Source organism: Nomascus leucogenys, chromosome 5 (genome assembly GCF_006542625.1).
Source record: "Nomascus leucogenys isolate Asia chromosome 5, Asia_NLE_v1, whole genome shotgun sequence".
NCBI classification, from domain to species: domain Eukaryota; kingdom Metazoa; phylum Chordata; class Mammalia; order Primates; family Hylobatidae; genus Nomascus; species Nomascus leucogenys.
Window position 1 is genome coordinate 24549478 of NC_044385.1, and position 24884 is coordinate 24574361.

General features: G+C 40.2%; 1 protein-coding gene across 3 annotated transcripts; it reads right to left on the minus strand.

Moving 5' to 3' along the window:
- Positions 1-11410: 11410 nt before the first annotated feature.
- On the minus strand, positions 11411-24800 carry FAM177B (family with sequence similarity 177 member B). 3 transcript variants are annotated; one of them, XR_004030084.1, is made up of 6 exons: positions 24505-24800; positions 23806-23949; positions 15509-15697; positions 15147-15213; positions 12659-13257; positions 11411-12300 (listed from the first exon to the last, which is right to left on the minus strand). XR_004030084.1 is itself a non-coding variant. In XM_003265061.3 (6 exons), exons 3-6 carry the CDS (start codon positions 15680-15682, stop codon positions 12163-12165), a joined length of 477 nt encoding a protein of 158 aa, XP_003265109.1. In that variant the 5' UTR covers positions 15683-15697; positions 23806-23949; positions 24505-24800; the 3' UTR covers positions 11558-12162. The 3 variants fall into 3 exon arrangements, 2 of the variants coding, with proteins under 2 accessions (XP_030668687.1, XP_003265109.1); XM_003265061.3 differs by having other exon boundaries at positions 11558-12300; positions 12659-12756; XM_030812827.1 differs by lacking the exons at positions 23806-23949; positions 24505-24800 and adding an exon at positions 22174-22475 and having other exon boundaries at positions 12659-12756.
- Positions 24801-24884: the final 84 nt, after the last annotated feature.

Here is a 24884-nt window from a genome sequence, read left to right on the forward strand (position 1 = left end):
GAGGAACTTTAAAGGAGATGCTGGTAAAATAAAAACTATTTTCTACTCTAGCATGTCATTCATACAAGTGGCAAATGTCCACTTTCTTGGCACCATCCCAGCTTTATAGAATAAGAACATTAGAATTAAAAGGCACTTTATAGTCCTTTGGGTATATACCCAGTAATGGGATGGCTGGGTCAAATGGTATTTCTAGTTCGAGATCCCTGAGGAATTGCCACACAGACTTCCACAATGGTTGAACTAGTTTACTGTCCCACCAACAGTGTAAAAGTGTTCCTATTTCTCCACATCCTCTCCAGCACCTGTTGTTTCCTGATTTTTTAATGATGGCCATTCTAACTGGTGTGAGATGGTATCTCACTGTGGTTTTGATTTGCATTTCTCTGATGGCCAGTGATGATGAGCATTTTTTCATGTGTTTTTTGGCTGCATAAATGTCTTCTTCTGAGAAGTGTCTGTTCATGTTCTTTGCCCACTTTTTGATGGGGTTGTTTGTTTTTTTCTTGTAAATTTGTTTGAGTACATTGTAGATTCTGGATATTAGCCCTTTGTCAGATGAATAGGCTGCAAAAATTTTCTCCCATTCTGTAGGTTGCCTGTTCACTCTGATGGTAGTTTCTTTTGCTGTGCAGAAGCTCTTTAGTTTAATTAGATCCCATTTAAATCATGCTGCTATAAAGACACATGCACACATATGTTTATTGCGGCACTATTCACAATAGCAAAGACTTGGAACCAACCCAAATGTCCAACAATGATAGACTGGATTAAGAAAATGTGGCACATATACACCATGGAATACTATGCAGCCATAAAAAATGATGAGTTCATGTCCTTTGTAGGGACATGGATGAAACTGGAAAACATCATTCTCAGTAAACTATCACAAGGACAAAAAACCAAACACCGCATGTTCTCACTCATAGGTGGGAACTGAACAATGAGAACTCATGGACACATGAAGGGGAACATCACACTCCGGGGACTATTGTGGGGTGGGGAGAGGGGGGAGGGACAGCATTAGGAGATATACCTAATGCTAAATGATGAGTTAATGGGTGCAGCAAAACAACATGGCACATGGATACATATGTAACAAACCTGCACATTGTGCACATGTACCCTAAAACCTAAAGTATAATAATAAAAAAAAAATAAAAAATAAAAGGCACTTTATAGATTTTCTAGGTTAGTGTTTCTCAAAGTAATTTCCTCAGACTGCTACTTCTGGAAATACTCCATGCACAAGTGATTTTATGACCAAATACATTGGGAAATATTGTAGACTGTGTATTTTTGTTTTGTTTTGTTTTTTGAGACAGGGCCTCCCTTTGCCACCCAGGCTGGAGAGCAGTGGCAGGAACATGGCTCACGGAAGCCTGGAACTCCAGGGCTCAAGTGATTTTCCCACCTCGGCCTCCCAGTTGGCTGCAACTATCTGCCTTTTTGAGCTTAATGAGGCACATTAGTTTATTAAAACCCTAAAAAACTGTGGCAATGATACTTTTTTGTTTTGTTTAATCAAATTCCTCCAAAAAATTAGGTTTCTCAGATCCTCCTTTTTTATATAAAACTTATTTGGCTGCTGCAGTGGCTCACGCCTATAATCCCAGCACTTTGGAAGGCCAAGTCAGGTGGATCACTTGAGCCCAGGAGTTCAAGACCAGCCTGGGCAACATGGCAAAATCTTGTCTCAAAAAAAAAATTAGAGGGGCATGGTGGCATGCACCTGTAGTCCCAACTACTTGGGAAGCTGAGGTCGGAGGACGGCTTGAGCCTAGGAGCTCGAGGCTGCGGTGAGCCATTTTTGTGCCACTGCCCTCCAGCCTGGGCAACAAAGCGAAGCCCTGTCTCAAAAAACAAAACAAAACAAAACAAAAAATTTATTAATATTCAGAAGAACATACTTTAGGTAAAGCTAATTTAGTCCAAACCGCCTCATTTCATATATTAGAAAACCAAACCCATGGATAGTAAATTTTTCTAACGTCGTGTAAATTTTTAGTAGCAGAGTCAGGGCTAGAATCTAATTTTCATGACTTATTATCCAGAGTTCTTCCCACCTCTCTAGGTTTGTAATTGCTAGGAAGATGATGATTGGTGTCTCTTTCCTAAACTACTATCAGCTGAAGGGTTTAAGACTCCATTTGTCCCATCCTGCCCTCTTCCTTCACTTCCTCCCCAGGCAAGAAGCTCTCTCCAACCCCGAAGATTGGTGAAGAGCTTATTATATGGTGAAGAGTATATTACTATATATGTTTCCTACACAATGACATGTCTCTGTAGATAGGGACTAAATTTAACCATTATAACTGTATAAACATGGGGTGGAGTGGGTGAATATAACATATTTTGTTTTCCATAAAATCACACCTTCTATGGGAACTAATGCAGAGAAGGGCATAGAAATAATCTTTAGCACATGTTCTCATTGTCCAGTTTTCTATTTCTGGATATTATTGATAGGGGTTGAAGAGACCAAAGGAGATAAGGTAACACTGACGTGCCATTGGTATAGAGCTTTGATTATTGCTTTCACATACAGGATCTCAATTAATTCTCACCTTTCTTGGGAATGCTGGTTTTTTATTATCCTCATTTTGAGGACAAGTCTGAAATGTGGCCTGAGTATGGCCCCCCAGCTAATGACTAGAGACCCTGGAGTTAAAATCTAGGTTTCCAGTTAAAATCTGGCTCTTGAATACTCACTATGCTTTTCCTTTAATCTCCCAGTTCCCTTCTCAGATTCCGGGCATTCACATTCCGCCTCTGGTGGGAACTGCAGGGCCTGTCTTTTATCCACTCGCTGTCCTACAGCCAGCTGGATGGAAAGGTTTTAGTTCTCAGTTACGCAGTCCTATGTGATTGCCATTAGTTCTCAGTTACGCAGTCCTATGTGATTGCCATTAATCTGTAGAAAGAGTGAACACAGGCCCAGGTACTTATTCGTAAATATTAGGATGTTAAACGTCATTTGAAAGGTTTTTGCGCAAGAATGTGAGAGTGTAAGCATGTTTAAATCTGGACTGTGTGAACAAAGATGAAGCAGAGAAGACAGCTGTCCTGCACACCGCATGATGGTAATATAGGCAAAAGTGTTGAAAGCTCTTTAGGCCCACGTAATAGTTAACTAAATATGGTAGTGGTAACTTCCTAAATGCATGTTGGGTAGCAGCTTTATCAGTCAGAGTTCTCTAGAGAAACAGAATCAAAGAGATTTATTTCAAGGGATTGGCTTACATACTTATGGGGGCTGGCAAGTCTGAAATCTGTAGGGCAGGCCAGCGGGCTGGAAACTCATACAAGACTTGAAGCTGTAGAGGTTCTTTTTTGGTTTGTTTTTGTTTTTGTTGAGACAGGGTTTCGTTCTATCACCCTGGCTGAAGCGCAGTAGCACCATCATGGCTCACTGCAGCCTGAATCTCCTGGGCTCCAGTAATCCTCCCGCCTCAGCCTCCCGAGTAGCTGGGACTAACAGGTTCATGCCACCACACCAGGCTAATTTCTGACTGTAGAGATGGGGGTCTCGCCGTGTTGTGCAGGCTAGTCTCGAATTCCTGGGCTCAACCAATCCTCCTGCCTTGACTTCCCAAAGTACTGAGATTACAGGCATGAACTATCATGCCTGGCTGATGCTATAGTCTTGAGGCAGAATTTCTTTCTCCTCAGGGTTTTGCTCTTAAAGGCCTTCAACTACCTGGATGGGGCCCCACCCATATTATCTAGCATCATCTCCTTTACTTAAAGTCAACTGATTGTAGATGTTAACTATGAAATGCCTCTATAGCAACACCTAGCTTAATATTTCATTAAGTAACTGGGTACTAGAGCCTAGCCAAGTTGACATGTGAAACTAGCCATCACATCAGCCAATGAGGAAAAGTTGATATTTTGATCAGTTCCTTGAAATTGGCATTAATAATTTTATATACAAAGTTTCAAGAACTACCTTCTTACAATTTGAAGAGAAAGAAGTAGGTTTTCCCACCATCACCACATTCTTGGGAGCTGTCTTACTCTTGGGGTCATCTTACTCTTGGGGTCATCTTGCTCTGTCACTGAAACAAATTTTTTCCCTAAGACACCAAAGACCATCATAAAATGCTTACCTTAGGACACATTTTCTACAGAAATTCACTCAATTCTTAAGAGAATTTTGTTTCTGCCACTTTGTCCTGATTTATACAGCCAGTCAGCCTGAGGGAAGGCTTGAAGATGACAGATTAAGTAAATGTTCCAGGAAAATAATATCCACTTCCTTTTGAGTAATTTGTTGGGGGCCCTTCATTTTCTTTTTCCCAGTAAAAATACTTCCCACCCAAATTAAATTCAGATGGATAGAACCATGCCACTCCCCTCTGGTTCCCAACGTAAATGAAAACTTACAGAGATTTTCCCTAAAGAGCTTTCAACACTTTTGCCTGAAAAGCTGACCATTTTTCTACAATGAACTCAAACAAATTTACAAGAAAAAAACAAACAACCCCATCAAAAAGTGGGCAGAGGACATGAACAAACACTTCTCAAAAGAAGACATTTATGCAGCCAGAAAACACATGAAGAAATGCTCATCATCACTGGCCATCAGAGAAATGCAAATCAAAACCACAGTGAGATACCATCTCACACCAGTTAGAATGGCCATCATTAAAAAATCAGGAAACAACAGGTGCTGGAGAGGATGTGGAGAAATAGGAACACTTTTACACTGTTGGTGGGACTGTAAACTAGTTCAACCATTGTGGAAGTCAGTGTGGCGATTCCTCAGGGATCTCGAACTAGAAATACCATTTGACCCAGCCATCCCATTACTGGGTATATACCCAAAGGACTATAAATCATGCTGCTATAAAGACACATGCACACGTATGTTTATTGCGGCACTATTCACAATAGCAAAGAGTTGGAACCAACCCAAATGTCCAACAACGATAGACTGGATTAAGAAAATGTGGCACATATACACCATGGAATACTATGCAGCCATAAAAAATGATGAGTTCGTGTCCTTTGTAGGGACATGGATGAAACTGGAAAACATCATTCTCAGTAAACTATCACAAGGACAAAAAACCAAACACCGCATGTTCTCACTCATAGGTGGGAATTGAACAATGAGAACTCATGGACACAGGAAGGGGAACATCACACTCCGGGGACTGTTGTGGGGTGGGGGGAGGGGGGAGGGACAGCATTAGGAGATACACCTAATGCTAAATGACGAGTTAATGGGTGCAGGAAATCAACATGGCACATGGATACATATGTAACAAACCTGCACATTGTGCACATGTACCCTAAAACCCTAAAGTATAATTAAAAAAATAAATAAATAAATAAATAAATAAAAAAGAAAAGCTGACCATTGTGTTTCCCGGATCTTGGCAAACCTATATAAGGTACCTGAGAATGAAAATGTTTCAAGGTGTATTTGGCTTCATTTTGCTGTAGGTAGAGGAAATAATTATATCTTGCAGTTGGAAGTGGTGTAATTTGGCAGAAGATAGAAACATTTACAGATAATTGAAGGACCACCTCACCAACAAAGATGAAAAAGACCCAAACAATTCTTGGCAAGACTGCTCATTCAGGGAAAGACATTTGAATTTTGTATGTATGAAGATAAAGGGGGGTGAGGTTGCCTGTGTGCATTTGCTAAAGAGCTTCTTTGATCCCTTGAGAATCCCTGAATTTCCACTCTGAAGGTAAAGGTTTATATGAATCCATCATTAGAAAGAGAAATAATAAAATTAACTTTCATTTACCTGCATTATGCACAATGACGTATGGTCATAATAAATAACTGAAAACATCAAGAACCAGATAATTATTCAAATTTAGTTTATTAATTCAAAGACTTTCTGCTACATAATTTGTTTAATCAGGGATATTTTTGGCTTGGCAAGAGCCTAGGGCTTACATGTTGCTGGAAGGGGAAGTGAGTTACTCCTTTCCTAATATATCATTGAATCTTGGAAGCTGCCAGATAGAGGAGGGCAATATGTTTTCTCCACATTTGGTTTAGCATCCATAAATTTACAAAGGGCAGAAATGCCTCCTGGGAGGAAAAGGACTAGGACTGCAACACCTTCTCTCAGGTTCAAGGAGAGAAAAATGAGTTAAGATGGGCCGGGATGACACTGACAAGACCAGATGGCATGAAAAGATAATAAAGGCTCAAGAGGAAACCTGCTATAAAAGAGGGGGAGTCTGGACCCCTGACAAGTTTATACCAGTGTCCGGATTGTTGGTGAAGAGCATTGGTTCTGAATATAGAGTATGGCCAATGGTGGAACCCCTTCTGGCATGGTTGTCCCCACCCAAATCTCAAGTTCAGTTGTAATCCCCAGTGTTGGAGATGTGGCCTGGTGGGAGGTGATTGGATCATGGAGGAGGTTTCTGGTGGTTTAGCACCATCCCCTTAGTGCTATTTTCATGACAGAGTTCTTATGGGATCTGCTTGTTTAAAAGTGTGTAGCACCTTCCCCCTCTCTCTTCCTCCTGCTCCGGCCATGTGAAGGGCCAGCTTGCCTTTTGCCTTCCGCCATGATTGACATCAAGCAGATGCTGCCATGCTTTCTGTACAGCCTGTGGAACCATGAGCCAATTCAACCTCTTTTCTTTATAAATTACCCAGTCTCAGGTATTTCTTAAGAATGAACTAATGCACCTTCCTACTGAGTCAATTTGACATTATGATTGTGCTTTGAGGAAAATTGTTATGGATTTCTGAGTAAAATATTTTATCGCTAAAAAGCTGTACTTTCTGGGAATCTAAACTTTTTCGCTTTGGGATGCTCATGACTAATATTTCAGAGAACTGTTTTTCCTGGTACATTGAAAATCCCTTTGGGTGACTCAGCAGGTGGCAAATACGGGAATTGGCAGTGATGGCAAATAAAACAGCCAGATTCAACTGGCAGGCGATGGTTGCCTAGTTAGGCCCCCACACAGCGCAGTAAGGCAGGAAGCTTATCTGATACAGCTCAGTGAGTTCCATCTAGCCTTGCGGGAGTAAGGTAAAATTCCTGCAGTCCTTCCGGGTGCATTATAGTTCTTGGATGAGTTTATCCTTAGAAGTCCTTAGGAATATTTAGGAATAAAAAATGAAGTAGTTATCCATTGCACTATAAGAAATTACCAGGCTGGGCGCGGTGGCTCACGCTTGTAATCCCAGCACTTTGGGAGGCCGAGGCGGGCGGATCACGAGGTCAGGAGATCGAGACCACGGTGAAACCCCGTCTCTATTAAAAATACAAAAAAATTAGCCGGGCGTAGTGGCGGGCGCATGTAGTCCCAGCTACTCGGAGAGGCTGAGGCAGGAGAATGGCGTGAACCCGGGAGGCGGGGCTTGCAGTGAGCCAAGATTGCGCCATTGCACTCCAGCCTGGGCTACAGAGCAAGACTCCGTCTCAAAAAAAAAAAAAAAAAAAAGAAATTACCATAAAATTTAGTGGCTTAAAACAATAAACATTTATCTCATATTCTCGATGAGTCAGGAATCCAGGAGTGGCTTAGCTGGGAGATTCTGGCTCAGCGTCTCTCATGAGGTTGCAAGCAAGCTGTTGGCTGGAGCTGCAATCCTCTGCAGGCTGGAGGAAGGCGGTCTTCCAAGCACACTCACGTGGTTGTAGGCAGGCCTCAAGTTCCTCAAAGGTTGTTCTCTGGAGATGCAAGTTTCTTAGCACAATGAGCTCTCCAAGTCTTAATCAGTTCAGGCTGCCATAACAGAATACTGTAGACTAGGTAGTTTGTAAACAACAGAAATTTATTTCTCACAGCTCTGGAGACTGAAAGTCTGAGATGAGAACGTCAGCATCGTCAGGTTCTGGTGAGGGCACACTTCTGGGATGCAGACTGCTGACTTCTCATTGTATCCTCACGTGCTGAAAGAGAGCCAGTTAGCTCTCTGGCCTTTCTTTTTTTGTTTGTTTTTTTTGTTTTTTGAGATAGAGTCTCACTCTGTCGCCCAGGCTGGAGTGCAGTGGCATGATCTTGGCTTACTGCAAGCTCAGCCCCCTGGGTTCATGCCATTCTCCTGCTTCAGCCTCCTGAGTAGCTGGAACTACAGGCACCCACCACCACACCTGGCTAATTTTTTGTATTTTTAGTAGAGACGGGGTTTCATCGTGTTAGCCAGGATGGTCTCAATCTCCTGACCTCATGATCCGCCCACCTTGGCCTCCCAAAGTGCTGAGATTACAGGTGTGAGCCACCGTGCCAGGCCATTCTCTGGCCTTTCTTATGAGGGCACTAATCTCATTCATGAGGGCTGCACCCTCATGATCTAATTACCTTCCAAAAGCCCCACCTCGAAAATCATCACACTGGGATTAGGATTTCAACATATGAATTTGTGGGGGAACATATTCAGTCTGCTGCACTGGCTGAGTGTCCTCATAACATGGCAGATGGCTTCCTTCAGAATGAATGATCCAAGAGAAAAGTAGTGAGAAAGATCAAGACAGAAGCCATAGTATCTTTTATAACAATCTCTGGAGTGGCATATCATTAATTCTGCCATATTCTCTTGGTTACGTAAATCACCCTGGTGCAGTGTGAGAAGGAACTACACAAGGTATGAATAGCAGGAGATCGTTGAGGACCATCTGAGAGGCTGACCATACAAAGACTGAATGTCCTAATAATTTAGCTGTTGGGAATTCAAGGCTAACAGGAAAGTAGAGATTTTTGTCTGTTTGGTTAATAGTACCTAAAAAAAAACAAACAAAACAAAACAAAAAGCAAAAAAACAAAAAACTGGCACATAGTAGATGTCCAATTAATATTAAATAAATGAATTAATTTTAATATTAAAGAAACTGTGGACTTATCCTGCAGGAAAAGGCTGATAAGATCTGGGTATTTGGTTACATTTGTCTTCTTTATTATATTTTGCTCAAGAGTCAATTGATTTGCATATGGTCACTGACCATGAGAGAATCTTTTCTTTTAGTGAAAAAGAAAATGAAATTGAGAGTATAACATTTGCCAGATAAAAATCCACTTCTTCAATGCAGATATCACACTTTGTTTTGCCTAGCCTAATTCTTTTTTTTTTTTTTTTTTTTTTGAGTTTAGGAGCAGAGGTTTAATGGGCAAAAGAAAGAGAAAGGAGAGCAGCCCTCTTTCTCTTGTGAGAGAGAGGAGTGTCTGAAAGGGAGAAGCCCACCTAGTTCCTTAGAATCATCAATAAGTGGATATTCAAGAAGTGGATAATTTTTTAGCAAAGAGAAAAAGTCAAAAACAGTCCATTCCTAGGGCTATTCTGAAGCAAAATAGTAAGTAAATCAGGTACAGATTGTTAGTATGATCAGACACCTAAGACTGAAGTAACCAATGCTTAACTGCTAGACTTGGTCACTTCTGCAATATGATAAAACCTTCAGATTTACTTCGGCTTGAAACTGGACTAACAGAACATGTCAGATGAAGTTAGTAAGACTGACTCTTCAGTGGGGACAAGCCATTCAGAATCCATGAAACCGGGATTCTCATTCAATATTATATTAGTCAGCGTTCTCCAGTGAAACAGAACAAATAGCATAGATTTATAGAGACATAGGTAGATAGACAGATAATTGGATAGATAGATACAATGAGATTTATTATGAGGAATTGAATTTATTATGATTATGGTGGTTGAGAAGTCCCACAATCTGCCATTCACCAACTGGAAAGCCAGGAAAGCCAGTGATGTAAATCAGTTTGAGTTCAAAGGCCTAAGAACCAGAGAAGCCAAGGTAGTAAATCCCAGTCCATGGGCAGGAGAAGATGAAATGAGATGAGATATCCAAGCTCAAGCAATGAGGCAGAAAAAAGGAGCAACTCTTCCTTCCTTAGCCTTTTGTTTCATTCAAGCCCTCAGTGGATTGGATGATGCTCATCCACATTAGGAAGACAATCCACTTACTGAGTCTGACAATTCAAATGCTAATGTCATCCAGAAATATCCTCACAGACACAGCCAGAAGTAATGTTTAATTTGGGCATCCTGTGGCCCAGTCAAGTTGACACATAGAATTAACCATCATAAATATTAATATAATTGATACTATGACTTAAGCACCTAATTAGAGCCACAGCTTTACATGCTTTTCCTCAATTTTAACATGAAACAGTCACGGGATACCTACCTAGCTCACTTCAATTTCGTTTTCCTGAGAACCATCCTAACCCAGAAATAGGTCCCATAACCATGTTGCTACTACAAGGCTCCATCTCCCTGGCCACACTTGATTGAATTAGAGAGTGATACTTGACAAAAAGGAGCTAAACAGATTCTATCCCCACTATGCTTTGAAATGGAGACGAAAGACTAGTATATCAGTCACTTGAACAGAAGAGTTATGAAGAGCTATAGAGTGGGTATCTTCCTCACGTGCAAGAAAGATGAGAGATGGACAGACGGTACCTGTTGGGTGCTTGCTTGTCACACTGTTCAGATCCTATTGAGACTAATCTCCCTTTGGTGTCCATTTGCTAACTCAGTGTACTTTCCACAAAATTCTTTTTTGTTGCATAAAGCTGGTTCAAATTATATTTGCTTCCTGTCTCAAACCTGTTTCATAGATGAGAACATTGAGAAGTTGAGTAACCTGCACAGGGCTACTGGGTTACAAAGAGGCAGCAGAGCTGAGATTAAATCAATATCATATTGACCCTTGAGCCTATCATTTATCTCCTATGCCATTAGAAGAAAGTATTTCCTTTTCTCAGCTATCTTAGGAGGCTCAGACACCCATAAAATTAATTATAGCCATGTGACTTGCTTTGGTGAAAGAAACATACACAGAGGTGACATGATTCATTGTTAGTGGAGATATCGATTGCCACTGCTTAACTCTCCATGCTGTTCCTTTTCCAGCAACCCGGAGAGCACATCACAGTATGGAGGAAACGTAAGATCAAAGAAGCATGCAGCACTGAGCTATCACATGGAGAACACCTGTCTGGGAAGCCACCTAAACTGACAGTGGACTTCTCAGGAGAAAGAAATAAACTTTCTTGTTTTAGGACACCGAGATTTTGGAGGTGTCCGTGCAGCATAATCTATCCTATCCTACTATATTCAACTCACAACCCCTTATGCTCCAGGCCTACTTCTGTCTTTGATTTCATATTAAATTAATTCCAACTTCCTTTTCTCTTAGAGCTATAATTTCAGTTATATATGGCTGCATAACAAACCACTCCAAAGCTTAAAACAACAATAAATTATTATTTCTCATAATTCTGTATAACAATAACAAGCAAAGTCAAGTCACCCATATTTTACAAAGTAGACTGGAACTCAGAAATCTAGACACCTCAAATCACACAGCTAGTAAACGGGAGAAGTGAAACTGGAACTCATGTCTTACTACTGCAGGCCCTGTGTTTTTCTTTTGTTTTTTTTTTTTTTTTTGGTTTGGTTTTTGCTATTAATGTATCACAGTTACTTTGGCCAGCACACCCTGTGTTATGTAACAATGATTTCCATGTTTGATCTTTCCAGGTTTTGAAAATTTCTTGACAAATAAATAAGAAAATAATCCATTAAAAATATTTTTTCTAGAGCTTTTATTATTTATCGATTGTTTTAATTTGGAGGGATGTACCTAATTCTTAAAGATCTTGATAATGATCTTATAACAGAGTTCTTAGCAATGTTTACTTACTGTAAAACAATCCCCAACTAAGCCAGGGTGGTTGTTGGAAGTAAACACCTATATCAAACCGTGAAAGGGGATTTATTTAGACTTTGTGGTGCCCACATTTTCTTCTGAGGAATAGAGCTTCTTTACTGTACCCTTGTCCCATGACAGAGGATTTCAGCCAAAAACTCCCAGTCCCAAAGTTCCTTAAGGCATTTATGCTACTGTGCAAATGTCAGTACTCATGGGACTTGTATCACAGGGGCGGAGTTGAGGTGGGGTGGCTTGCATATAAAAATTATTCTCAGAAAGTGTCCAAAATCACTCTCATCATTGCTTGTAATTCCTGGATGCTTGAGACTAAGTCACACGGAGATTAGGATCAGATCTGGCTCAGAAGTGCTACCTCTGGTGTTGTTGCCATGGTAATCAATGGCCAAGGAACAGAGATCCAGATAAACTATAGTCTTTGCTGCCATCATGAGCTAGGATGTTCCACCAGACCCTCCCTGGATGAGGTGCTTCACTGGGAAATGGCCTCTGCCGTGTCCTGTTGCATGGTTCCATACTCTCGGACCCCAGACTCCAAGTGACACTTTTCATTAGGAACCTCAGCTGCCTGGGCCTTCGATCCATTCCCTTCACTTTTGTTGTCACTTTTCTGTTTTGGAGAGATATAAGAAAATGTTTAACTGTACAAACAAAGACCTCCAAACTCTCCCTCTTGTATATAATGCCCATGTAAGAAGCTTCTACTTTAAGCAATCTGAGCCTTCACACCCAACTACCTTATTCCACAACACAGCTCATGACATCCTAACTTCGCAGGAATGAGGCAAATATGAAGAAGTGTCCCGGGGTGAGCAGAACTAGAAAAATAAGTCAGTATGACTATGGGAGCTTGGTGAAATTATAGTACATATGACCAGGTGGGAAAAATACTTTTCTATACCGGCCTAAAGTTGGAGCAACCAATATTCCCATCTCAGGCCCCTTGTCTCCATCAGAGTGTCACATACCTTGTTTTGTATCCTATAGAACTCGTTTAACACATACTGATATTTGGGTTGAGTAAGACCGAAGAAGACAGCAAATTTTCCACCAAGGAATTCACATGCTAAAAGAAAGAACAAGCACTTGCATAAACTGAATTACTAACTAAAGCTTCGCATCAGTTGAGATGCCCAGAGTTTAAACTACTCCGATAGTATAGTAATAGATCACTATTACTATTAACTTCAAGGCCGACAAAACATTTCAATTGCCTTGGCCTCTCAAAAATTCTAGGATTCAAAGGAAATTTGTCAAATCTTCTATCTTTATATGGGATTATATATAAACTATTTTTTCCAGATGTATATATCAGGAGAGATTTTCAGTATACTTTAACAACAGGTATAGCATGGGTCCTGAGCAATCAGAACAGGTACTGCTCATTATCCCCATGCATACTGGCTAAACATCCACTCCAAGTACATTTCAAGTTAAACCCAAACTCAATCCAGTGTTACCAAGACCCACATCAGGAATTCTTCCATGCATCCAGACAGACTCCTCAGAAATCGTTTAAGGCCTTCCTTGTGTGCCTTCAGTAGCAAGGTGGCCTGCAGGCTCAGCACTGGGATTGTTAGTGAAGGATAAAGCTGTAGCATGAATAATGAGTGGTTTCCTAAAGATGTCTCCTAGGAAAGTTTTCCTTTACAATTAGAGGATTGCCGACAGCCTTCTCTTACCCCTCAATTATAGGACTTTCTGATTCCTCTGACTCATTCTACCTCTTGGGATATTGCTCATATAGGGCATCAGAATGATGCTGTTTTTAAATATGTCTTATCTTTTCATTAATATACTATCTCTTTGTCCTGTTTATTTGCTGCACTGCCTAGTACATGTGTAGAAGATAACTTTTTAAAAAAATATTAAAATAAATCTTAGGAAGCTTTCCTGTTTATGATCTACTAGAATTTTAAATTGAAAAAATTAATTACCAGTGTCATTTGGGGTCCAACTCCATTCAAACAAAATCTCTGTGTAGACAGACCACAGCACTGACTGCTAGCATCTTTATGCCTCCACTACAATCTTGAAGCCCCAGTCAGGAGCATTTTACCACTGCAGTTCTGTTTGGAACTCACAAGGAAGCTAGGCTCACCATGCACCCTATCCCTGCAATCTTAAATCAAAACCCAACATACAAATCACTCTTCTTCTCCATACTCTCAATCCCATATTGAGTTTTGCTTCTTTTATCTGACCTAATCTTCTCCAATTCCCTCCCTCTAAAACATATCTTTTCAAGCCCTTTTGCCTTAACCAAAGTGTAGAGAGCTCTCTGGAAAACATCATTTTTTTTTTCTGTTAACTTATTATGGTCAGGGTAGGGTTGGTATTCACTGGGATTTTCAATGTAACTTCCAAATCACTAACCCTCTGCGCTTGTGTAAAAGCACTTATTTCTTGAAGGTTCATACCATCTGCCTAAATCACCCCATCTTTACTTTTTACTGTAATCTAAAGACTCCCTGGTCACTTTCATGGTCCTCAAGCTAGCCTTAGCCAGCCACACTTTCATAGCTCTCTTAAGGTGTCTCCTCCATATGTCAGCATGCCCGAGTCTTCCAGGTCAGAATCCCTATGCACTTCCTACCCTGGCAATTGTGACAACAAACTATAATTATGACCATGTTTGCTGGTCTATACGATTCACTGAATATTGAGCCCCTCGAAAGCAAAGACTTGTCATTCATCTTTGTGTCCCAGGGTCCAGCACAGTGCTGAGCATATAGTAGACACTTACTAATGTTTTTTAAATGAATGAATGGAGATCAATTTCTAAGAGCTATTAATATAATTTCTATTTTCTTAGACTCTTAAAGTAGTTTGCCTTCCTATCATATTCACAAGACGTGCAAGTTGGAAGAAAATGAGTAATTAGATGTTGTCAACTATGTCTTACAAAAATTGGTGAAAGTCAAGCAAAATAAGATTTAGTATTTTAGTTGTTATAAATATTCACTTAGCCCATTCATTATGTCCCTAGGAGGGATCAATAAAGTTCATGTTTATAATAAAGCAGTTATGATGAGGGAAGTTAGAAACTTAGAACTGTGTCATACAACAATAATTGCTTTTTTAACTTGGAAGTTTATTCAGGAGAAGAGTCAACTCAGGGAGGACTGATCATTGCCCTCAAATATTGCCCTCTGTCCTATGGAAGAGGCATCCAGACTAGTTTTGTATGGTTCTAAGAAAGATAAGTAGGAACTTTAGAAGTAGATAAAATTTGGGCCGAGATAAGAATTTCCTGATGAGAGTTGGTAAAAGATGAAGGGTCTGCCTGAGGATGCGAGGTTCTGTGCCTTTGGGAATGAAAGCTTAGCCCAGATCTCACTTACTCAGGATGCGATGGAGTGGCTTACACAATTTGGAAGTCCCACATAACTCTGAGGGCCTATCAATATATATATATTTGTTTAGCATAGAAAAAAAAACCTCAGCAGTACTTACTAGAAAATGAGGTGCTCGCTATTCGTCCTGCCCAAAATCGTACGTAGGGCCCCCAGGAAAGTTTAGACTGAAAAAAGGAGAAATCAAGATAGAGTAATTAATAAGAGGAATGTTGACTGTAGATTTGTTTTAATGTAGAGATTTCAAAATGCTCTATATAATATGTTTCATTTTCTCTCTCACAGATGAAGAGACTAAGATGATTAAAATTATAAGTTGCCTACGCATGGATCTAGAAAGCAAAAAAGGAGACCAAGGACTTAGCTTAAAGCTATTCTTTCTATAAACCTTGTCTGGCTCAATCTCTCGTTCATTCACCGCCTCCCCCACCATGTTCCCTAATATTGAGATACTAAGCTTACAGGGTCAAGTGTTGAATTTGTGCTCTGCTCCTCTTTTTCCTCTTCCTCCTCCTCCTCTGTGCTATATTCTTCCATGATGTCTCCGTCAACAAAATGGATAATCCTTTTAGGAGTAGTCTTTTTGGAAGGTATACTCTTCTCTAGGTCTAACTGCTGGAAACCATCTATCTCCATAATGAAACAAAACAACTAGAAAATTAAAAACAGGGCACCTTAGGGCAAGTTACCCAGAGCTGAGAGTTATCTAGTTATTTTCAATGGATAGTAAAGACAGAGAATTCAGAGGTAATCACACTTGTGACCTCATCGATTCTTCAAATCCAAAAAAGGACTGTTCTATTCTGTACCAAAATGGAAGAGATTTGATAAATAGCGAAAACGTGAACTTTCAGTCTTCAAACAAAAGTGTCAACAGTGTTTTCTTACCTTTTGTTAACGTTAAAACCCACAATTGCTAGTAGGAAGGGGTCACTGCCCTGCAGAAGTTTCTCAATTATTTCAATAAATATTGAGAAGCAATGTAGGAAATGGTTAAGAGTACAGACTTCACACAGACAGGAGAAAACATGTGCAAAGTATATATTTGGTAAAGGACTTATTTTCAGAACATGTAAAGAGCGATTACAATTCAATAGGTAAAAGGCAAATAACTCAATTAAAATATGGGCAAAATATTTGAGTAGAGGTTTTACCAAAGATATACAGATGACGAATGTCATTAGTCATTTGGGAAACGCAAATTAAAATCATAATGAGATATCATAACATATCCACTGTAATGGCGAATTTTCTTTTTTTTTTTTTGAAACAGACTTTTGCTCTCGTTGCCCAGGCTGGAGTGCAATGGCGTGATCTCAGCTCACTGCAACCTCCACCTCCTGGGTTCAAGCAATTGTCCTGCCTCAGCCTCCCGAGCAGCTGGGATTACAGACACTGCCTGGATAATTTTTTGTATTTTTAGTAGAGACAGGGTTTCACCGTGTTGGTCAGGCTGGTCTCAAACTCCTGATGTCGAGTAATCCACCCACCTTGGCCTTCCAAAGTGCTGGGATTATAGGCATGAGCCGCCGTGCCTGGCCTAAAATTTTTTTGGGGGGGTGCAGAGACACTTGCTCTGTCGCCCAGGCTGGAATGCAGTGGTGCCATCATAGCTCACTGCAGCCCTCACCTCCCAGGCTTAAGCAATCTTCCTGCCTCAACCTCCTGAGTAGCTGGGACCACAGGTGCATGCCACCAAGCCTGGCTAATTAAAAAAATTTTTTTTTGTAGAGATGGGGTCTCAATATGTTACCTAGGCTGGTCTCGAACTCCTGAGCTCAAAAGATCCTCCCACCTTGGCCTCCCAAAGTGCTGAGATTACAGATGTGAGCCACTACGCCTGGTCTCTTAAAAGTTAAACATAAAATCTTGTAATTTCACATCTAGATGTTTATCCAAGAGAAATGAAAACGTATGTCTCCCTAAAGATTTGTATGGGAATATTCGTAGCAGTTTTTTTTGTGAACACCCCAAACTGGAATCAACTCAATGTCTATCCACTGATGATGGATAAACAAAATGTGGTCCATATATTTAATGGAATATTCTTCAGCAATTAAAAGTAATAATGAATATTTGCAACACTGTGTCTCTCAAATGTATTATGCTAAGCAAAAGAAGCCAGACACTGCATAGTATATAATTCCATTCATGTAGAAATTTAGAAAAGGCAAAATTATAGTAAAAAACAGATCACTGTTTGCTTCAGGAGAGTGGGTAGGGGGTTAAGATTAACTACAAAGTGACAAAGGGAGCTTTTTGGGGTGATGGAAATGTTCTAATAGATATCATGATCATAATGTCAGTTACTTGACCGTATAATTTGTCAAAATGAATCAAATTCTACACTTAAAATTAGTTCATTTTATTGTATTTAAGGTTTATCTTAATAAAGCTGGAAAGCCCTGGAGACAGACTTCCTAGATTTAAAATCCTATTATTTAATATCCCGGTGTCTTGGTTTTCTTATCTATAAAATAATAGCATGAAATGATAAAGCACCAACCTTATAAAATTGTTATGAAGAGTAAATGAGTAAAGACACACAAAGAAGTTAGAACAATTCTTAGCAAATGGTAAGTGTTTAATAAAAGCTGGCTATTATTAAGTACCTATAATTTACTGAGCAGTGTACATGTCAGGCAGTATTCCAATGTTGTGAGCATACGTACACATGTATTGTTGCTTTTTTTTCTTTTTTTGAGACGGAGTTTCTCTCTTGCTGCCCAGGCTGGAGTGCAATGGCATGATCTCGGCTCACTGCAACCTCTGCCTTCCAGGTTCAAGCGATTCACCTGCTTCAGCCTCCTGAATAGGTGGGACTACAGGCACCCATCAACCACCCCCTGCTAATTTTTTGTATATTTAGTAGAGATGGGGTTTCACCATGTTGGCCAGGCTGATCTCAAACTCCTGACCTCAGGTGATCCACCCGCCTCGGCCTCTCAAAGTGCTGGGATTACAGGCGTGAGCCACCACGCCTGGCCTCATATTGTTTTAATTAATATTTAAGATACTTTAAGATTATATCAACAAATATGGCTGAACTGATGTAGAATAATTCTTCCTTTTCCAGATACACAGAAATGCTGGATGAAATTAAGTGAAAACATTATATCATAAGTACACTAAGGAAGTAGAAAAAAGAGAGAGACCTAGGGATAGAGATGAGAGAGAGAGGGGCAGTAGGTTGAAAGAAAGTCAGCCAGTCTAGATGTCAGAATAAGAGAAAGAACAAAACTGTAAGTATGAGCTGAAGCCGAGATGGTTGCTGGGGGGTTCAGAACCAGATATAGGCCTTGGAGCCAGAGTTTTAATACCAATAGAGAGAGGAGAGTCCAAATCTCAGATCCTATGAGTGTGGAGAGCTGAAATGAAGCCACCTGCATAAAACTAAGATAATAAAATACTATCTTATCTATAAAATATGGACAGGAAAATCTACCCCCTGGCTTGCAAAAGTAGCAAAGTAATTTGCTATCTCCTAGCAACAAGGGTAGAAATAGTCACCTAAAAAATATTGGAAACCCCCGCCAGTACCACATGCTGGTGTGTGGCCCAAATTCATAGTCCTCATATGCTATGAAAACCTAAGATGAAGCTGAGTGAACTAAAGGCAGTGTAATCCACTGAACTCTGTCAGACACCAAGTACAAAGTCACCTTGGAGGAATAATTCAACAAGACAGGGTATACTGAATCTCCACTAAAAACAATTCCTGGCCGGGCGTGGTGGCTCACGCCTGTAATCCCAGCACTTTGGGAGGGCAAGGCAGGTGGATTGCATGAGGTCAGGAGTTCCAGACCAGCCTGGCCAACATGGTGAAACCCTGTCTCCACAAAAAATACAAAAATTAGCCAGGCATGGTGGCAGGAGCCTATAATCCCACCTACTCGGGAGGCTGAGGCACTAGAATTGCTTGATCCCAAGAGGCGGAGGTTGCAATGAGCCGAGATCATGCCATTGCACTCTAGCCTGGGCGACAGAGTGAGACACTGTCTCAAAAAACAAAAACAAAAACAAAAACAAACCCAACAAATGCCTGCTGAGGATGTGCTTATTGTAAAAACTTACAAACTACATGAAGAAACTAGGCACCTGGAGGAAGGTTCAGCTGATGAGAAAACTGGGTGAGTCCTCACCTGAGAATCAGGAATGATAGGACAGCAGGAAACATTAAAGTTGGTGTGCTTGATGTTAGGTTGGTGCAAAAGGAATTCCATTTTTTGCCATTAAAAGTCATGGAAAAACCGCAATTACTTTTGTATTCAAAAAGATAAAAGAAGCAAAATATAATATCCCAAAAGAAGGCTGACTTGAAAAAGAACAAGTTGCAGAAAAAAAATATCGTCGCATAGTGGTAGGTTGGATATTGATTAAGCATACGAAGAAATCTGAGAAAAGCTCTCACAATATAGTATAATTTTTTTTCTTTTGATGGTTCACAGATTCTTTTATTAACAATCAAACACTTCACACAATTGGAAAATAAATGTTTCTTCAATGAATAATCAAACAAAAATTATCCAGGACCTTATAGGATTTTCAGTATGTACCAGGCTTGATGCACATCTTAGAAGACAGGACATTATCTTGCTGGGATCATTAGGGTATGACTGAAAATGAGAAACAGTAATTTTTAAAACATTTACCTAATAATAGCTTTCCCAAACAGTAGTTCCTCTGAAATTAAAACAGGAAATACAATTTACGTTTATGCCTGGTTTTAGATATGACTCAATATACATCAATTTTAACTTTACGGTTTGGTATTACTTTTTTAAAGGCGCTCAATAGAAATTCAAATCTCACTTTAAGACCATGAATTTCAAGTTGCAATGAAGTGTACAATAATAGTTGTAATTTCTCAACATCAAAGTTTAATTATTACAAAATAGCTCAAGCAACAGACAATACAGTATAATTTATGTTGGAGTGTGGGTGAGAAAAAAGAGATATATATTTAATATGAAAGAAAAGTTAGGTGATATAAAGGATAGATGAGAAAGTTCAGTACATCTAATAGGAGTTTCAGCAGTGAATACAGGATGAGGGCTGTGGTTCACACCTATAATCCTAGCACTTTCGGAGGTTGAGGTTAGAGGCTCACTTGAGGCCATGACTTTGAGACCAGCCTGGGCAACATTGTGAGACCTTGTCTCTATGAAAGAAAGAAAAGAAAGAAAGAGAGAAAGAAAGGAAGGAAGGAAGGAAGGAAGGAAGGAAGGAAGGAAGGAAGGAAGGAAGGAAGGAAGGAAGGGAGGGAGGAAGGGAGAGAGTTGAGCAAGGCGGTGCATGCCTGTTGTTCCAGCTACTTGGGAGACTGAGGTGACAGACTTGCATGAGTCTGGGAGTTTGAGATGAGGTTGCAGTGAGCAGCGATTGTGCCACTGCACTCTAGCCTGGGCGACAGAGAAGATGCCATCTCAAAAAAAAAAAAAAAAGTAGAGAATTCAATATCCAGATAAACAATAAGTGGGAGTAATGTAATGATATATTCAGACCTATAAAAACTGAGCATTAACCATTCCTGCATCTTTATTGAAAGATTAATAATGGGAAATTCTATGTCAAGAAGAAGAAAACTAAACCCAGAGGTAAGAAAAAGTAAGATGTCCCAGGCATAGTGGCTCATGCCTATAATCCCAGCACTTTGGGAGGGCAAGGCTGGTGGACCACTTGAGGCCAGGAGTTCAATATCATCCTGGCCAACATGGCGAAAACCCGTCTGTACTAAAAAAAAAAAAAAAAAAAAAAATTAGCCGGACTTGGTGGCCTGTGCCTGTATTCCCAGCTACTCAGGAGTCTGAGGTGGGAGGATCACTTGAACCCAGGAGGCGGAGGTTGCAGTGAGTTGAGATTGCACCAGTGCACTCCAGCCTGGGTGACAGATTAAGACTCTGTCTCAAAAAAAAAAAAAGAAAAGAAAAAGTAAGATGCAATAAATATAAGTAAAAGCATTAGTAAACAGGATAACAAACCTGGGCACGGTGGCTCACGCCTGTAATCCCAGCACTTTGGGAGGCTGAGACGGGCAGATCACAAGGTCAGGAGATCAAGACCATCCTGGCTAACACGGGGAAACTCCGTCCCTACTAAAAATACAAAAAATTAGCTGGGTGTGGTGGCGGGCGCCTGTAGTCCCAGCTACTCGGGAGGCTGAGGCGGGAGAATGGGGTGAACCTAGGAGGCCGAGCTTGCAGTGAGCTGAGATCACGCCACTGCACTCCAGCCTGAGTGACAGAGTGAGACTCCGTCTCAAGAAACAAAACAAAACAAAAACCAAAAACGCTATTTTGGTGGGGACAGTATAAAGACAAAACAGTATTAAGTATTAGGTAATAACAAAAAATATGAGCTGACTTCTAAGTATTGTTTTGGGATAGGCTGGATAAGATACGTTGTTAAGTATGCATATTAACAATTGAAAGGTAACTAGACAAATAATGGAATTACAATGTATAGGTTCAAAACCAGCAGAAGAAAATAAAAAAGAAAAGAAACACTACGAAAGAAGGCAAGAGAGAAGAAACAGTAAAGAAAAATCATGATCAAAAGAAACACTAAATAAAATATTAGCATTAATTCCAAGTAAGTCAATAATCATAATAAATGCAAATGGATTGTCAGTCATCCATTAAAATGAAGACTAGCAGATCGAATTTTAAAAATATTTTATGGGCAATGCAAACACGATTGAATACACACATATATATTCATATCTGCACATGCTTATATATATACAAATAAATCACCAAATCTTATTGCTACAATGCTGAGTTTAATGCCTTTGTCAAAGGTCAGAGTTGCAAAAGATCTGCCAAAGGTTACATTTGTCACCCACAGCAAGGTGATGTAGTATCTGCCCTGTTTGGGGACCTCTGAATGGTACACATGGTTTCCCCTGACTTAGCAATGGTGTATCATAGAAAAACCTCAGTAAGAAGTAGAAAGAGGTATTATCATTTAGTTTCTGATGCTAAAGAACAGCAAAAAATACCCATTTTAATTTGGAATGAAAGACCAACAATATGTTAAGCATAATACTATTGCACAAATAAATACTATCAGTGCCATAAGAAACAAAACAACAAGCAAAAGAAAAACATTTTCAAAAAGTAACTTACATAATTCCTCTGTATTTTTCTTTCATTAATTAGTGATGTTTGGTGTTGAAAGTAGTACAAATTTTGATGTTAGAAATTGTTCAATAGATGATAAATTTAAGAGTTAAGGGTTCTGTAGGCTGAGGCCATACAGTGCACTTGGATATGCTGACGTGGAAGTGTTCTCTTGCGTGTCTTACAGGGTGGAACGTGTTTGCGTTGTGGGAAGGTCTATATTTATACATCCAATATTAGCTAAGCCCAGTGGCTCTCAAAATTATTTTGTTATGAGAATCATCTGGGGGTCTTTTAAATCATTTCAAAGACAGGCCACACCTAAGACGACTTAAATCACAATCTCTGTGGGTGGAACGCAGGCACTAGTATATTTTGAAGCTGCCCAGGTCACCCCAGTGTTCAGGCAAGTTTGGGGACCAGTGCCCTAAAGAGAGTGAGAAAAGAAGAAACTTTGAAACTGAAACAGAGACTTGTGATTTAGGGATTTGGTGTATTGCAGAAAGCTTAAACATCAGGCTAGTTGTAAGACATCTTGTCTATTTTTTTTCCAAGAGGCTTTCTTGCTTCTACTTTCTAAACACTTCTTCACACTGCCCCAAGCTAAAAAGCTTAAATATCAAGTTTAAAAATAAGGCCTAATAGTCTCATTATAGTCAATTTACTCCTCTTAAGACTGTCCAAATTCATACATTTCCAAACCAAATAAAACACACGCACACCCTCATCCCCTGTACACCTGGCTTGCCTCTATTATCTTACAGACTGATGATATCTGTTGGCTCTCTGAAGAAAACACCAGTCTTCGTTCTACATGATTATGGTGTTGTGCATTAATAGCCATACACATCTTTAAGTTCAGAGGGCTCTTTGGGAGGTTGGAGGGGAGTGGAGAGCGAGACCGTGAATGAGCACAACAGCCAGCGCTAGCTAGCTCACAGTTGGTTTAGTGAATGTTTTTCTGCCACCTAATGGGCATTTTAGAATATGCTATGCAAAATTCATCTTTGTAATCGGTACATGTCACACAGAGGGGTCTCAATAGTGAACAGTTTGGAATCAACTTATTTACAAAAACCTTGGGAGCACTGCCAGCTTCACACCTAGATGTGAGTATTTTGTAAATGATCTTCTTTTGGCTTCAGTTTAATTTTTTTTTTCTTTTTTTTTTGAGACAGTCTTGCTTTTGCCCAGGCTGGAGTGCAGTGGTGAAACCTCAACCTCTCACACCACGCCTTTTTTTTTTTTTTTTTTTTTGTAGTTTTTGTAGAGATGGAGTCTCCCTATATTGCCCAGGCTGAACTTGAACTTCTGGACTCAAGCGATCCTCCTGCCTCAGCCTCCCAAAGTGCTGGGATTACAGGCATGAGCCACCGCGGCTGGCTCAGTTTAATTCTTGGGAGCACCTCTACCTTTTGTTTCTTAAAAACCCCAAATATAGACTATGAAGGATAGTTCCTAAGTATATAATGTAATTAACAGGACATATAATCTCTCTGACCTTTTAAATATTGTATTACCCCAGGGCTCAGTGATTGGACCTCTTCTCTTTTCTATCTGCTTTCTTGATGATCTCCTTTGGCCTTACGGCTTTCAATACTATCCACACACACACACGATTGTAACTCACACATTTACCTCTACTCGTCTGGCAGCCTTCTCATCTCAATAAATGGCAACTCTATTCTTCCAGTTGCTCAGGCCAACAACACTAAAGTCATTCTTGGTTCTTCTTTAATCACACCTCACATCAAATCTGCCAGGAAATTCTCTTGGATATTTCTGGAATCATACTTTTCATTATTCCACTGCCACCTCCCTGGTCTATCATCTCTCACCCTTGCCATCGTCTCTCACCTAGATTATTGCAGCAGCCTCCTAATTGGCCCCCTCCAGTCTACGCTCGAAAAGGAGCCAGAATTGTTAAATCCTAAGTGAGATCATGTCATGTCTTTGCTTAAAACTCTCCAGTGGGTTCCTGTCTCACCTAGAGTAAAAGCCAAAGTCCTCACAATGGCCTACAAGGCTGTATATCTAACCCCTATGAGCTTTCTGACGCCATCTTGTACTACTCTCCCTCCACTGACATCACTCTAACCACACGGGCCTTCTTACTGCAATTCCTTGACCACACAGGTCCGCCCTCTCTCTCTGTAGAGAGCTCTGTGCTGGCTGCCCTATTAGTCTTTCTTTCCTTAGACTGTTTCCTTGCTTATTTCCAGTCTTTAACTCAAATGGAGACTACGCTGAGCTCCGCTTTCAGGGCAACCTCCCATTGCCTTCACCACCACCCTCTGCATCTTACCTCCTGTTTCATTTTTTCTCCTTAGCACTTACCAACACTGAACACTCCATATTCCACCTGTCTCCGTCTTCCCTTTCCTCCCTGTCCCGCCCTTTGGCAGAGGGGGAGGGTTTTACCTGTTATGTTCACTGCTGTATCTTCTGCCCCTACAATGCCTTACACATAGCTGGAACTCAGTATTTGTTTAACAAATGAATCATACATTTAGTTACGGTTACTGGGTGGGAGGAGTTATAACAGATTGGAAAAATAAGAACAGACTTGTAACTGTTGTTTATTTCCTGCTTTAGAAATTACTATCTTCATTTAATATTTTTCTGATTACATCTATCTACTGATCATTTCATTTTAATTAGCTCCTTCACTGAAACACAGCATTGTAATCTGTACCAAGAAAATAACACACTAGTTC

Bases quoted from the DNA above. Each gene is read 5' to 3' on its own strand.
- FAM177B (XM_030812827.1), bottom strand. From the start codon at position 15,682: ATGGAGATAGATGGTTTCCAGCAGTTAGACCTAGAGAAGAGTATACCT. The intron at 15,214-15,508 runs GTAAGCTTAGTA...TCCTTTTTTCAG, and splicing joins CAAATTCAACACTTGACCCT to TCTAAACTTTCCTGGGGGCC. The intron at 12,301-12,658 runs GTATGTGACACT...TCTCCAAAACAG, and splicing joins TCTATAGGATACAAAACAAG to AAAAGTGACAACAAAAGTGA.